This window comes from Dreissena polymorpha, chromosome 1 (genome assembly GCF_020536995.1).
Source record: "Dreissena polymorpha isolate Duluth1 chromosome 1, UMN_Dpol_1.0, whole genome shotgun sequence".
Classification (NCBI taxonomy): Eukaryota; Metazoa; Mollusca; class Bivalvia; order Myida; family Dreissenidae; genus Dreissena; species Dreissena polymorpha.
The window spans coordinates 147,080,588-147,097,831 of NC_068355.1; the positions used below are offsets into that span (position 1 = coordinate 147,080,588).

The 17,244-nt window shown below is 33.1% G+C and overlaps 1 protein-coding gene and 1 long non-coding RNA gene across 3 annotated transcripts in view; both read left to right on the top strand.

Annotated features, from left to right (window-relative positions):
• Nucleotides 1-17,244, top strand: part of LOC127854537 (clathrin heavy chain-like) — a 57,407-nt gene extending 40,163 nt beyond the window's left edge. For both annotated transcript variants that reach the window (XM_052389604.1, XM_052389610.1), the window contains exons 7-9: nucleotides 9,077-9,193; nucleotides 9,567-9,740; nucleotides 11,056-17,244. In XM_052389604.1, coding sequence (XP_052245564.1) covers nucleotides 9,077-9,193; nucleotides 9,567-9,740; nucleotides 11,056-11,193 — 429 coding nt within the window. In that variant the 3' untranslated portion in view covers nucleotides 11,194-17,244. The remainder of the gene's footprint in view (nucleotides 1-9,076; nucleotides 9,194-9,566; nucleotides 9,741-11,055) is intronic.
• On the top strand, nucleotides 150-3,862 carry LOC127854759 (uncharacterized). The gene is made up of 5 exons (XR_008037095.1): nucleotides 150-256; nucleotides 608-672; nucleotides 2,052-2,113; nucleotides 2,448-2,489; nucleotides 2,908-3,862. It is a non-coding gene; the product is annotated as an uncharacterized LOC127854759 (long non-coding RNA).

Below are 17,244 nucleotides of genomic sequence, written 5' to 3' on the forward strand. Positions count from 1 at the left end.
GTTATTCGAAGAAAAAAATGGGACGAGGTGGCGAGCAGAATATCAGTGTAAGTTATATGTTATTATCGTATCTGCCTTATAGTTGAAATATTTTATTTAATAGCTTACTGTTGGATTTGCTACCGATGTCGTTTTTACTAGCGCCGAATAATGCACTATGTAAACAAGGGGCATAACCACTCAGCAAATTGTACTTACGGATTTCGGATGTGATTGTGGAATGTGTTTTAGTTTCAAACATTTGTTATGATTTATGGTACAGTTGCATGTTCTTTGTTTCCAAAATTTGCACACGTGAATTGTTATTTAAGTATTAATAATGAATATTTGTGATATCACGGATAAGTTTACCTTTTAAGGAGGTCTATTGTTTTAGTTTTCATCTCGTACCCTGTTAGATTCGTACCCAAGTGTGTTTTATTCGTATCTGATTACAATCTGCACATTTCCAAACGAACTTTTCAATTACTAAAAGTTTACATTGATAACTATTACCCTGTATGTCGTTTATATTAAACTAATCGACAGTCATTATGGCAAACATGAAATGTAATGTGTTTCATAAATACTGCTATACATCATTCAATTGTTTTTATTAAACTTTCAGAAAATTTGGGGTCGCAAAAACTGGTGAACAGTGCCAGAAGAAGTACCAAAATTCCAAGGCTCGGTGTAAGTTGTCATAAATTACTTTTTTTCGTTATGCTTTCATTTAATTAAATTTGTTGAAAGCTATAATCAATTGCAATTAGTTTGTTTCAATATTACTACATGTCGAACCTAATATGTGTTTTCTACGTGTTATAATCACAATGAATACTTACTTATGTTGTTAAAATTTGTAAAAAAGCTTATGAGCATTTTCATTGGTTAATGTATGTTTTATGATACTGTATTATTTTGCTGAAATGGTGCTAGAATATATACAGCTATGTCACGCATTGAAAACAATTTTCTTTTTTTTTCGTTAAATTTAACTTAATAATAATTGTCTTTGCGTAATTGAATTAGTGTTATAAAAAAGATCTGACACTTGTCAATTCATATGATTATTGATTAAACCCATCAAGGAAATATGTAGGTAAGCTCACCAAAGGTACACTAAATAACAATATTCATGAACTCGTTCACAGAAATATGTTATGAAATGGCAACTTGTATCAGAATCTTTGTTTGTTGTAAATATAGCAGGGTTCCGTATAAGGACAATTAAAATAAAACATTAAGATCATTAATTTTAGATCGGCTAATGAAGTTTGTGCATTTAAGGAAGTATTTCTATTCCTTTTTGTTAGATACTTTAAATCTCTTGACTATTTCAATTTTGTTGTTGAGTTCATTTATTCAAGGAATGAGTGCAAATACAAACATTGTATTTCTTGGTAATCAAACAGTATGATTTGTTATTCTTCCAATGTAGAAATTAAAAAGGTCGGAGAAATGCGGCACCCAATCTGAGATATGTTTTGGAAGAGTCTTTGTGTCTGTTCATATTAAATTATTATTAATATATATTTTTTAAATTAACAAAGCCTTCAACAAGTAGATTATTATTTTATTTTATATACTAGTAATAAAATACCTGTGTGTATGACTGTATTGAAATGACATTTCTTTGGCTATCATAATTTAGCATTTATTATGTAGCATTTTATAGCTTCTGAGTTTGTAATATATATATAGTCAGTATAATGTAACATGTTCACTGAACTGACTTATATTTATAGCGACTCTTTAATAATAATAATTAATCCACTTTTTTGTAACAAAATACATTAAATGCCAAACCTAAAGTAACATCCTTCAAGGTCAACGGTAAACAAATAAATATGTTCAAAGCGGCGCAGTAGGGAGCATTGTTTCTAACAAACACATCTCTTGTTCCATACTAAATTAACTTTGAATTAACTGTTTTTGTTTTTTTTGTTACAGATACATCAAATCTAGGCATAATTGCAACATGTTATTATTATTAATAAGCATAAGCGTATGTGCCTAAGTGTTTTACAAAGTTATATGTTTGAATTAATTTTTGCGGTTTATTTTTGCAGCTTCTTCATATGCGTTACAAAGCAGTGAGAGTGCCACAACAGCCAGCAGAGAAGAACATATGGTAAATAAATAGATAATACTATATATGCAAACCATTAACCATATGTATAGAACATTGAAAATGCAAACCATATGACTTATATTGTATACATCACATTCAACACAGTATACAATATAATAGAGATTCACCCTTATATAAAACAAAATAAAAGAAAAAAAAACATGCATTAAATTAACATTAAACATTGTGTTTGAAAGTTAACACTGGGATTATTATACATTAACTTAAGTATAGTATATTAACATTAGTTGTCCATTTTATTGCATTAAAACATCACTGGATTAAATTAATTTAGATTTTTAAAGTGACACTATATTTTTTTATGTGATTTCAGAGTGTACCAGTCATGAAAGTAGAGGCATGAAGTGGAAAGAATGTAAGCTTTGGATATCTTTAAATTAAGATTTCAAATTCTCTGGAACAAATCTTGAAAATTTAAATATTGGTAAACTTATCACTTAGGTAGCTCTAATTGGAGGGTAGTGCAGTGCATACAATTAATTTAGAGTTAATAATTAACTTGCATGGATGGAATTCCAGTTCTTAAAACTATACTGACAATACCATCTGACAAAGCGAGTACTGTATAATATGTTGTTATGTAATATGCAACAAAAGTCATGCATTGGTTGAAACATAATTAGCATCAAATATGTTAAAACTAAGTACCAATGCATAGTACCAATGCATACATAGATTATGTGATATATATGTATTAATTTTTTAACCTTTGAAGATCATAATATGAGAACAAGTCCATTTATACAAATCACACTTTTTATCCATTTTTGCAGCGCTCACAAAGAAGACCGACAAGAGATCACAAGGAGATACCTTAACAAAACTTACAGAGAAACCGATGGAAAAAGACTAAGAAAAAATAGAATAAAAAAAAAAAAAAGTTGACTGTAGAAATTGAAATAATACATTTGGAGAAAAAGATGTGTTTAGTGTCAATACGTGACCAAGTGCTATAACTCTGACATGTTATATACTAGTAGTAGATTTATTCCCCTTTTTGTAATTAAAAGGATCTTATTATTTTTTTGTGCAACTACTTCAAAACTCTATTATTTCTTAAATAGAAAGTCTATATTAGAAATAATAGAGTTATGGAGCAGTTGCACACAAAATAATAAGTTTTTTTTTTAATCAAAAAGGGGCATTCTCATATTTCTATGATAAAAATATGATTATGTCCCTTTTTGTACTTATAAAATTCCAGTCAATATTTGTGTGCTTGAAGAAATGTAGGTCAAATATTACATTGGTCATTGTATTATGTTACTGACAGATAAAATACATTCTACATTCAAAGAGGAATATTAGTTGAATGCGGTGTCTTGGGACACTTCTTGGTATTATTTGCTTACAAGATATACATCATTAATAATAATAAAATTCTTCATTCAATGAACTGAATGAAATTCCAGAATAATGATAGATACAGTTATGTGAATTTGAAATTAGACATCAACAAATCCTGGCATCATACTTTCGCCCTGGCCAACTGGCAGTGAACTTGAGTGAAGCTCGTTATTCTGTAGCTGGCGTCATACACAGCCTGTTAACATAAAACATGTTATATTACACTAACAAAATAAGACATATTTTTGTACATTTTTTCTTAGGTATTTGATAAAATGCTGATGATATGTTTCTTATATTGCTAATGGCAAACTGTTAAAATTAACATACAGTTGTTTCATTAAATATTTGTGTTTAAAATAAAGTATCAAAGAAAAGCGATTGCATTTAGACTTGCACATAACTGACTGTAACGCCATACCTGATCGTTGATGGTGGGAATGCCCTTTCGCCCTATGTAGTCTTCTACATGGTTCACTGGCTTCTTGATATGCACATGCGTGCAATCAATGCACCCCAAAGTACTTGGAAAACTTGAAAGTTAATCTTTTAAAATTGACCCATTTTTTGGAAAACTTACGATATTAATAAGTAAATAGATATTGATATAAATGGATTGTGATCGGTGCATTTATGTGAATTATATTGAATGAAAGTTCTGCCTTATGTCAGAAGTGATGCAATATGCTGATGTGTCTCAACTTGATAATCAAATTTAATGTCATCGTTCTACAGCATTTGTCGCAAAAATACATTTTGTATTGGAACTCAATTACAACATAGATAGACACAAGGACAGATGCACATATGGATTCAGGTGTACCCTATATCTTCTTAACAGGGCGTATAATATACGCATTATTTATAGCACCTTTTTTTTAAATTAATAAACATTAATTCACATAACATTAAAGACCAAGAATAAAAAAAATAATTGTCATAATTTTTATTGAAAATGTTGCGAGAAAAAAAAAGTACCCGATGTAATTTCGAACCACCGACTAGTCGGTGATATATAATCTGGAGCACCGATGCGCTACCAACTGCGTCATGGCAGTGTAACTTTTGAAGGCATATACATATCTATAAGTAAATTCCTACATCTATAAATAGATTTGTAATAGTAATGAAATCAAAATTTATGCGAAGTAAATGTCTTGTAAACGTTTTCAAATAGGTTTCCATATTTAGAGAATATCCATTATTATAGTTTATGATACATGCAAGTTATATGTTATTACTTTTTCATTCAAACAACAAGTATTATCCATAAAATTAGTGCATGTTCACGTTCATTCAGTTTGGAGATTATTTTCACGAAAAAAAAACAAACAAACGCGGAGAATTATGAATTTGACAGTTGTTTACAATAAATAAGAACAATTGCAAAATGCACACATCGCAAATGACTCACGTATCAGCGATCGCACCAAGTTCTTGTTTCGAACGAACGGCGTCGTACCAGCTGGAAATTTGACAAATTCAACACTCTAGCTGTCAAAATATTATTGACCTGTGCACAGGTCTACAAGTACAAAGTTCTGGCTACCATAACTTTAAATGTCGCTTTTTTATGATTTTTGACTGTCGCCACTTGCCACGTTGCTCGGGAAAGTATACACACTGCCAGGGCGACCGGAACTGGCAGACTCCGCATCGTATTGCAAACTATTCCTTGCAAATATTGCAAATAAATACGATTCCTGGTCTGGTAAAACGATGCCGTCTGTAATGTTCAATATCCCTATAAATCTCCAAATGGTTGGTACGATCTAGATACACTATTTCAATAATATTATTATTATTACGCGAGAAGCTCGTGCGGCGGCCATTTTGTAAAGTAAACGCTCAAACGACGTTACGTCATGATTGTATGGCGTAAGTCTAAACACTGTAGACTTAGCATTTGAGACTTATCTTACTGAGTCTGAGTCTAAAACTAACCATTTTATGTTTCGTGAATTAAGTTTTGTAAGGCTGAGTCTGAGTGTGAGTGAGAAACTGGAGCTGAGTCTAAGATTTGAGACTTACGTACATTGGTGAATACGGCTCCAGGAGTTAATTAAAATTTATATTCTACCAAATCCAACACATATTATTTAAATGTACACTTACAAATGATATTTATTTTTTATTTTTTTTTTTCTGAAATAATGATGTCATAAGGTCATGAAAATAATCAATAAATTTCACTGATAGAAACAGCGATTATCAGTTTTATTAACCAGGTTTTCCGAAGGAAAAAACTGGTTATTAGATTGGCGAATGCGGGCGGGCTGGCTGGCTGGCTGGCGGGCTGGCGGAATAAGCTTGTCGGGGCCATAACTATGTCGTTCATTGTCAGATTTTAAAATCATTTGGCACATTTGTTCACCATCATTGGACGGTGTGTCGCGCGAAATAATTACGTCGATATCTCCAAGGTCAAGGTCACACTTTGAGTTCAAAGGTCAAAAATGGCCATAAATGAGCTTGTCCGAGCCATAACTATGTCGTTCATCGTCAGATTTTAAAATCATTTGGCACATTTGTTCACCATCATTGGACGGTGTGTCGCGCGAAATAATTACGTCGATATCTCCAAGGTCAAGGTCACACTTAGAGTTCAAAGGTCAAAAATGGCCATAAATGAGCTTGTCCTGGCCATAACTATGTCATTCATTGTGAGATTTTAAAATCATTTGGCACATTTGTTCACCATCATGGGACGGTGTGTCCCACGAAAGAATCACGTCAATATCTCCAATGTCAAGGTCGCCACGACTAAAAATAGATTTAAAAAAAAAAAAAACTTACAAAGGGGGTTAATTTTTTTTGGTCATTTCAAAAGTTCAGTTTGAGTTTTCTCCCTTTATCAGATTTTTTTTTCACAATGAAAACCTGGTTTTGTGACAATTTTGTCCCTTGTTTCACTTATATTGCCTCTATAAACCACCTGAATGAATAAAATAAAACACTTTCATTTTTATGTAATGCCTCCAAGTACTATGGCCAGCTTGCTGGAGGCACTGTACTACCTCATTATAGTTATTATCATTACCTATTGCAAGGGCTTGACACTAACTTTATTTATCCCACAGCTAAATGATTTTATAGAACAAATATGACTCATAAAGAAAAGATAAGGTTTTCTCCACGGTTATTTTTAGATAAGGTTTATTCCACAGTTATTTTTAGAACATAGGGACTACTTTTTTGGCCTTTCACCCCTGATTGCTTCATTCAGGTCATTGGGTACGCAGTCGTTGGACGAGTTAACGAGTGTGTGTGTTTGCGATGGATTATTAAGAGGATAAAACACGGCTGAGCCGGGCCGAGCAGTGATAATCGGCCCGCAGGAAGCATAACGGCCCGAGGGCTTTAGCGACCTGGGGCAGATTATCACTGCCCGGCCCGGCTCAGCCGGGTATTTAACGTCTATAATATATATCTTACTTTTATACTATATAATAGATGGGCGCAGGTTTTGAGTCATACAATCATACTATTTTGGTCCTTTACTAAAATTTATGAAGAACCAGCTTTCCGTACTTATATTTTCATTGAATTGATTACGCAATTTATGACGTATCTTATGTGACGTAATTTAAATCACGAAACAAGCTAGACGCTTTGGATTTAAGGACAACAACAATTCGGACTTGGATGGTTTTTATTTAACAGTTAAATATTTTTTAAGCATCGAACGATTAGTGTGTGTGTTTACGATGGATTATGAATGCGAATAACAGTGTTGGGATATAAAACTGGAATGAAACTGGTGAGACTGCATTTTCGATTTTGTTAAAATGTGGAATGTACTCGAATAACGCGATGTTTTGTTGAACAATTGATGGATTAAATTTAAGAAGAGTATCAGTGAATTGTTCTTTAACTGTTCGAAGGAAATCAATGTTAAGTTTAAAGGGCAATTTCTTTGATGAATAACTTTGTCAGTCGATCAAAGAATGTCTATTCACAAAGAATTGCCTGCTTGCATCCAGTGCGTTAAAATGGAAAAGATGGATGGCGATGAAGAAATGTGTCCAGAATTTTAACTCGTCATGGAAGCAAATTAAACTTTACGAAAATAAACATGGTTAGAAGATCTACACAACTTTACGTAGGTGTCTACACATTTTGTAAATTTCAAAATGGCAGCCATTTTTGTTTTCGGTATTTTACTGTGATGAAACCAGAATTGTAGTTTGAACACAACCGTCTGTGTTCTATTTGAATGTGTAACATTTGAAACGCTGATTAAATTAGAATCGAGGCGTATAGCGATATTTTGTCTCGTTACTCTTCTTTTGCGTGGAATTCTTAAGGACTATTTCGAGTTCCGTAAACGGGAAAGATCACAATTAATATTACTACGCAATGTTAGATTCAGCTATTTTAATTTGTTTTTGCTTATATTTTATTAATTAAAGACTACTATTTTTATTGCATCAGAAATAAATTAAATAAAAAAAAATATTGTAGGATAAATAGAATACTTTGTTAGTGTGATTGTGTACTTAAATTTATCCCACTCGTCTCAGAAAGGCTTACAAGGCTCGGCAAGCCTCGCCATGTAAACCTTTCTTCACTCGTGGGATAAATTTAAGTACACAATCACACTAACATAGTATTACTATTTACCTACTGACCCAAAGGACAAGCAGCATTCAGAAATTACTGGTCCTCCAAGGTTTCATTTCTATGTTATTTTACCTAAATTTCAACTCACTTTCCGGACTATCTACAATGTATTGTGCATTTATAAAAAAAAGACTATACTAATTAACTATCTCTTATCCTTTTAATATTTTCGCTGTACTTCAAGCTTCTCTTCATTATATATAGTTTTAGGTTTTTAGGCGGAGATTCTTTTAGGTTTTTAGGCGGAGGTTCAATCACCCCCGGAATAAAATTCTATATCGCGAAAACATGAATCTTGCAAATATGCGCGTTTACTCTCCGGCAATATCAAAACATTATGCGACGCCATCCAGTGTAAATTCGCCTGGTAAACAATGTATATTCTGATGGTACTAAGATCGATAAAATGCTGATTATTGCTGCTTTTTTCAAAATAATAAATACCATTGGTTCATTTCATCCGAACGCTTTGAATTTTATGTTAATTTGTGTATCGATCACGGCGAAGTCTGGAGACTTTTGTGGATAGCAAATCAATGTTTTGATCCGACAACAGGTTTTTATCATCCAGGCATCTAGAAAAATTAGAATTTCCAATATGTTGCTACTTTCATCCCAGTTTCGAGTCAGTCCATAAAATAATGATGAAATTATCAGTTTATTATGAACATATAAAGTTGTTTAATTGATGAAAACGGCTTTCCACTAGTATTTCACAATAAGCTGGCCAGGACTTTTCACTGCTCCAACGGATCAACCAAATTTCTAGTTTCACTGGTCCTCGCTATTTTTTACTGACCCCAGGTCAACGGACCACAGTTAGTATCAAGCCCTGATTGCTTCTCATTTATATTATTATGAAGGTTATAAAACACATGAACCTGTAAATGACTATAAACTAATTGTCCATCCTTTAAGATATATATGATTAGTGCTGTAATATAGATGATGGTAGAGTGCTGTTTGTTGCAGATCCATGTGATAGAGCTGGGTCCGTACAAGCAAGGCAACTTTGCGCCACGGAACACCTACGATCACATTCACTTTGAAGAGGACATGGAGCACTATGACTTCCCTGTGGCCCTGCATGTAGGTGCATGCATAACACATCAAATGTGCCATACATGTTAGTGGTAACAGATGAAAAATGAGTGTCGCTCTTGCCTAGTTTCTGGTGCTGCATTTAGGAAACTGATGCCTTGAATTTCATTACATACAGAAGTGGCAAACATCAATTAATTTTGCCTAAAGTGGTATTTTTCCAGAGTAAAAGAATCCAAAATATCATGATTTATGTTGCTTAGCAATTTACTTATTTTTCTGCTTTACAAAGGATTATTTTTACTGAACAAATCTGCTGGTTTTAAATACTACATGTTTATGCCTGTATTTTTTTTTTATCTTACCCTTAAAACAATAACATTACTTGCACTATTTTATCTGTTTCCTTGCATTCTTTAAGGTGTCGATTGAATATGGCTTGCTCTTTTTGTTGACCAAATACGGCTACCTCTACCTGTGTGATATGGAAACATCGACCTGTGTTTGCTCCACGAAGGTCTCCAAAGATATCATCTTTACGTCCGCTCTCAACTCTGACACCCACGGCATTATAGGGGTCACCAGGAATGGACAGGTATATAAGTAGGCCAAACACGAAAACAAGTTTTTTGTTTTAAATACTCTAAACTCAATCTAGCATTTTATCTCCAATCTGTAACAAATAATTAAGCACCTTTTTATACAGGGGAAATAAGTGAGTTGTACATACATGTATAATAATTGTATACATCTGCCCTGATGCTTTTGTTTTTTAGTCCCCTTTAACTACGCTCTGTATCTCTGATAAACTTTCACATTTGAATGATGTTGTTTGGAGATGATTTTAAATAAATTATTTCTGATTTTTGGCAGAATTATGGCCTTTTGCCTGTTTATCCATCATAGAAATTATAGTCACCTGAAACTATTTTCAACTCCTCTTTAATAATTGGGAAGATGTCATGTAAATTGATACAGTTGAATTTCTTTAAGTGTAAATTATCGTTAAAAAATGAATTTTGGCTCTTACATATTTCCTGAATTTTGAGCTTTTAAGTCCTTTGTTACTGGGTGAATCTCGCTGAAACTTCCACTGTTAGATCACTTAAATGTTTAGATGGTATAGATTGTATGGAAAGGAATTTTGGCAGTTTTGACAGAATTATGGCCATTAATTTTTCCACTATTGAATATATAGTTCCAAACTTGTGTTTGTTCAACTCCTCTTACTGCCTGACGTATTTTGCTAAAATATTCACAGTTGAATGTGTAAATATATGATGCTTACAAAAGAAATTGGGGAGGCGGAAAACGACAACGGGCGAGGCATGGCATGGTATTGCGCATGGGGGGGTTAGAGGGTTAGGGTTTGGGTTAGTGTTAGGGGTCGGGTTAGGGTTTGGGTTAGCCTAAACCCAACCCTAACCCTAACCCGACCCCTAACCCTAACCCTTACCCTAACCCTTTTTTGGGGTTATCACCCCTGACCATGCCTCGCCTGTTGTAGTTTTCCGCCTCCCAAGAAATTGTGACTTCCACCAGTTTTAACACTTTGTGTTCACTGTTCAAAAATGCATTTGTGTGGCATCAGTGCTTGTGACACATTTCACTTTGTCTTGGAGATTTCGAATATAATAATTTATATGTTCAACTCAAGCCTTAATGGTAAGTTAAATGATATTATTATTGAGGAATATATTTTGCTATGGTAATCAAGGTAAAAGTTGGGCAATGTGTTAATTTAATATGTATCAAGCTTAAGGAAAAATTACAAGCATTCTTTTTTGAAGAACATTGTCAAAAGCCCAATTTTTGATTACACAATTTAAGAAGTTTCCAAACTGTGTCTAAATTTCTATGAGTGTTTCCAGATAAAAATAAGTCAGAAATAATCACCCCTCTTGTTACAGGTGCTAACAGTAGATATCAAGAAGGAGACATTGATTAACTATGTGCGGGACACAGCCAAGAAGGGGAACCAGGCAGACCGACTTGAAAGGGCTATAATCACCATCAATGAGCCAGGAGGCAGCAGGGAAATGCCTTAGAGTGCTTACAAAGTTGTTGACCTTTACACACCAGGTTTTATATATGGATTTGTTTGAAGACTTTGCAGACTGCAGGGGACTAAACAGTGATTTTAAATGATAAAGCTTTTATTCTTCATTTAACAACTGTGGAGGCCTTACATTTGCTTCAGAGGGGGCATTTAATAGTATTTAAAAATTGCATTCTTTAACATTTTGCACTCAAAGAAAAACAATAATTTGACTGTGGTGTTATTTATAATTTAATATTTTCAGTCAGGGGGAAGGTGCAATTGTTAGGGTGTTTTTTTTAAGGGAATTTAATTTGGATATATGCTGGTAGATTGAGTCGATATTGTTATATTTTTATTTTCAATTACAAAAAAAGTTGGAAAAAACCTTCAATATCAAAAGTTTAACATCAAGAATGTTATGGCAAAATTCATTGGGTTTTTTGCAGTTTATGTCTTTTGAAGGATTACTCCAACAAGATATAAGCAGTGTAAGAAGATGTCTTTCATATTTATGCATGTATTTATAACTACGTAGGCATGTACTATTTTCTTGTAATCCTTAGAGGAATTTACCTGTTTTGTAGAATGTATTTTTCTATGTAACACATTGTATTAAGACCTATAACTTTTTATGTATACTGTGAAACCATTTATTTTCGTCGGCACAAAATTTCGCCCTTTTCATAAAAATGACTATTTCGTCCGCTCTTAAATTCGTCCATTTCTGGTTTTGAAAAAACAAAACAAAAACGTCCGATTTGTTTGTAATACATGTAATACGCGGTTGCGAAAACATTGTGCTGGGGAAAGAGAGATGCAGCACTTGGTAGTCACTTGCAGGAGGTGGGCCTTGTTTGGCATATGCCAATTAGCAAGTCTGTTATTTTAGGTGATAGTAACTGTCCCTTATCATTTTATGTCATTGACACGTTCTTTGTTATGCTTAGCGGATAAGTTGGACTGAATAATCGTTAACAAGTGTTTTAAACAACGAAGCCAATTGCCAATTAGTCTTTTTCCATTACTATCACGGTCAAACTGATTACAATCTTACCTTTATCGGCGCCAATTAGAGAAGGTGCGAACATTATGGGTTATAATTAGCGTTAGCAAATTATTTTGGTCAAATTTCATTAAAGTTTCAAGGGTTTTGCATCGTAAATATTTGAAACCAAGCAACCAAACACAAATCAAAATGTTCTTTATTAATTTGTAACAAATCGCATAATATATTTCACACATCGTCATATTTTAATTGCGTTTAATAGTATTGTCTTTAATCCGGATTCGCCGCGTGTAGGCTGTATAATCTGCATCACCCCTGAAAAACACAATACACACAATGGGTAATAAAGTTGTTAACAATTAGCGCTAATCAACACTATTATACCTAAACGAAGTCGACGCATTCATTACAGCCTTATTGCATTCGCGTTTTACAGGAAATGTCAGTTGTCAGTACACTGTACACTGTATAATGAACACCCCTTTGTGTCAAAACCGGATTTAACTTGAGTGTGAATAGTCGACTGTTTCATGTTCTTTGTATCAATACCATCTGTGTATCTGTATTATAAGTATACCAGTCAACAAACAAGTTGCGCGCTTCGGCATATGGGTATTCGGACGTTCAAAAAATTGACCTACGGTTTAGCGTTCACGCCGTCGAACGCATTAAAGCAATATAACTCGGTTTTTTTTCACTATTTCTTTATATGTAAAAAATACTAGTGGCTTATAACTTACCTTGCAATCTTTTTTTCTCGCATTTTGCGAGTGTGCGAGTGTTAATTTCGAGCCGTGTGTATATGCGTGGATTACGCTGGATTTAAATGCCTCATGCCTACGGTAATTCAGTCTTATTTGTTTCAAATATGGGACATGATTGTTCGTTAGGATCTTGAATTCGTCCATCGGTCGAAGGACAAAAAACGCAAAAAATAATGTCGGAAGAATAATAATGGTTTCACAGTATTTGTTTGCCAGAATGTTGTAAAATTCTGTTGATTACTATAAATGTCCCTTATAATAATTCAGTTTTAACCAGAGCTTCAAATACGAGGGGTATTATGTAAATATCCATAAACAATGCAAATATTGAGATACTACAACCCTTTAGAAAAGTATGTAGTGGGCACTGGTAAGATTGAATCATTCCAAAAGGTTATTTTGAGAGAGAAAAAAATCTGAAAACAACTTTTTAATGTATTTATATAAACTCTAATAATTGTTCATGATGATAACATCAACTTTTATATGCTTCGCACTTTTCATCAGCGGATAAAAATAAATTTAAAAGCCCACTTTAAGATTTAGTTCAGAAATACCCTTTGCAGATTTCCATCAGTTTTTAAGCTGATGCATGGTCTTGGAAAAATTACCATTTGACAAAAAGTTTAAGTGTAAACAAACCGTTAGTACATGTATAATACCTTATTTGATGTTCGGATTTTAACTTGTATGCACAAAAAGTTACGTGTCCATTATTGGCACAATATTTTTTTTATAAGTTACCTTTTAGTTGCCTTTTTATTGTCAAAAAGATTTGTTATGGCTAAGATATTGATTATAAGTGTCTTGTATGTGAAGTATTAGTTTGAGAATGAAGTTAATTTTAAACCAGGTACATACAATTCTGACTTATAGTTGCAATATCACACTTAAATTAAGACGATTTATAGTAAAAGTTTATTTTGAAAGTTGATTAAAATTATAAAACCAGTTATAATATATGAAAGCAACCTATCTTTCAAATAACAGTTCATTTAACGCAATACTTTAAGTTCTAGTCAATCATATTCAAATTCCTTATTTCAGTGTGTTACATGTTGGCCATTTTTTGCATTTCGTTTCATTTGCCAAACACAGTTAACAGTATTGAGAGTTTACCTTAAACTGACGGCAAGGTAAACGTATTTTGTAATCGTTTGTTAGTATTATTATTTTATATAAAAAAATGGACAGTATTTTGACATAATGTTTCATTTTTGAAAAGAGGAACATTTAAATAAAAGGCATATTTGGGTATATTAAACATTGCCGCCTATTCCTCATTATTTGATTCCTATTAGGAATTGTAAAGATAAAAGACCTATATATTGCTATTTTATATCATTTGGCAGGTACAGATCATTTTCACAAGGGAAGTAATCTTTTTTAAAGGGATGTAATAAAAATATAAAAAAAGCGGTGCAGTAGGGGACATTGTGTTTCTGACAAACACATCCTTTGTGATTTTTAAAATCTACATAATCAAATTATTCCCATTGTGGGAAATCCAGTCCATTTATGTTGTGAAAAAAAATCTCTTCTTTTGCAAATGTTGACTAGAAAAGTGATGTTTTTGTTTGTCCATACAATATCTCTGAATCTTTCGTAAATGTAATAATGTTAATATGAGCTAAACTCCTCTTGGATTGTTTCTTTAGTGATTGAACCCCCTCCCTTTTTATGCCCCCGGATCAAATGAGCGGGGGTATATTGGTTTTGGCCTCTCTGTCTGTCTGTCTGTCTGTCATTGTATGTGTGTGTCTGTCCCAAAACTTTAACCTTGCTCATAAAACGAAATCTCTTGGGTCTATGTTCTTTAAACTTCTTATGTGCATGCATCTCATTGAGATCTACAATCAAACATGGTTTGGGGTCACTAGGTCATATGTCTAGGTCACTAGGTCATATGTCTAGGTCACTGTGACCTTTACATTCAAAATACAACTTTGTTTCTAAAAAAGCTGCAGTGCGGCTTCAAAGCGCAGTAGGGGGCATTGTGTTTCACAAACACAGCTCTTGTTGTTGTTGAAAATGTTTAGGTCCTTGAGGTGTCTAGCTTGTGTTTTCCGGATTTTTTTAGCATATTACATTGCATACCTGTGACAGATGTTTACATGCATTTCATGTGTATACACTATACTGTTGAAAAATATTATTTAATTACATACATAAAATGCCATCAGAGTGACTAGCTATAACTGATCTGCGACTCGTGCTTTCTTTTATAATAAAATAATTGAATTATTTGCATTAAATGTTCAACTAATAGTTAGCACACATTCATATTTGGCATTTTTGTTTAAAAAAAAGTAAGAGATTATTAAATTCATGTTTTCATGAAGTTTTGCGAGAAAGGAAAATCTGTATAACATAAGTTGCAGCACAGACAGTGTTAAGCATTACTAATTTGATGCAGGTGAAAGAAACAAAACACCAACTCAATCGTCTATTGTTCAATGTATGTATACTTTTTGGGATTAAATTTACCAATTTGATATTATAATATATTTCAAAGATACTTTGGTCTGATTGTTATGGAATACAGTTTCTTTTTTCAAACTGTTTACATATTTTATATTCAGTACAGTTTGCTCTACATTTTAAAATATATTTGTTTTGTTATGTTTTATACATGTATAGTTTTGTAGTGTTAAATCGTTTATTAAATTTTACCCATTTTGTTTATATTCATTGAAAAACGTGTTCATGGTCTCATATTTATTGTTTGTGTTTTGTGTGTTCTTTTAAATGACACAATATAGATCTAGAATTATGATGATAATATGAAGCATTTACTCTAGCGCGTTATACTAACATTTTATATACATTTATGTTCTGTGTACATGCATATTACATGTATACCCTGACACCCTGGTGGAGATGAGGTCATGTTTTTAGCTCACCTTGTGCTCATGGTGAGCTTTTGTGATCGCCTTTTGTCCGTAGTCCGTTGTGCGTCATCCGTCGTCCACATTTGCATGGAACACTCCAGAGGCGACATTTATTGTCCGATCTTCATGAAAGTTGGTCAGAACATTTGTCCCATTGATACCTCGACTGAGTTCAAAACTGGGTCATGCTGGGTCAAAAACTAGGTCACTAGGTTAAAAAAAAGAAAAACCTTGTGAACACTGTAGAAGTCATATTTGATGCCCAATCTTCATGTAACTTTGTCAAAATGTTTGTCTAAATAATATTTTGGTTGAGTTCAAAAATGGCCGCCAGGGGCCGGGGCAGTTTTCTCTATATGTAGATAGTGAAAACATGTGAACACTCTAGAAGTCACTTTTTTGGTCCAATCTTCATGATATTTGGTCAGAACATGTGTTTTCTGGATATGTCGGTTAAGTTCGAAAAAAGCATGGCCACCAGGGGGGGGGGGTCATTTTCCTTATATTTATATAGTAAAAAAAGCTTGTGAACACTCTAGAAGTCACATGTTTTGCCTAATCATCATAAAAAAAATTCTAAACATCGATTTTATAGATATCTCGGACGAGTTCGAAAATTGTCATGATTGGTGGAAAAACATGGCCACCAGGGGGGGTGGCAGTTTTCTCTATATGTATATAGTGAAAACATGTCTAGTTGTGATAAGCCATAATGTTAAAGAAAGATAGCCTGTACATACTTTCTGTACATACTTTCTAATTGTTAACTCCCTTGTTTAACCTGCTGACTCATTTAGTTCACCTCTGGAATTTGTTAAACCCCTTGGTTTCAAAACACTTAAAGGGTAAATACTTCAAATTGCATATTTTTGTAGTATAATGACATTTTTGGCTATTTTGTTATTTCTTGTGTAAATCTGTACTTATTGTTTTGTCACATTTGTTATCAGTTTGTAGCAAATTAATCTATAATGGGACCTATTACTGATAAGCCATCTTTGAGAAAACCCCTTCAGAGTTCCACAGAGTTATAGGACAAAGGCAGCATTTTCACGAAACACCTTATCATGAAGGGAGAAATCCATAATTAATTGCTTGGCAATACAACTCTGGGGAGCAGAGTAATTTGATATCTGCGTGTGACCAGACTGTGTGTTATGATTATAACTGATAAAGAAGATGAAATGTGCTGTTCAGTGTTTTAATTTTCTGACATCATTATATTATTCATTTGCAAATAATCTGATGAGAATGAAACAAATTACATGTTAAAGGATAATCTACTTGCACAAAATGTTGAATTATTCACTATATATTCTTAAGAAAGAAATAGGGTCATAATTCTTTTTATTAGCCGGATTTTTTTCGAAAAAATCTCGGCTTATAGATTGATGTTG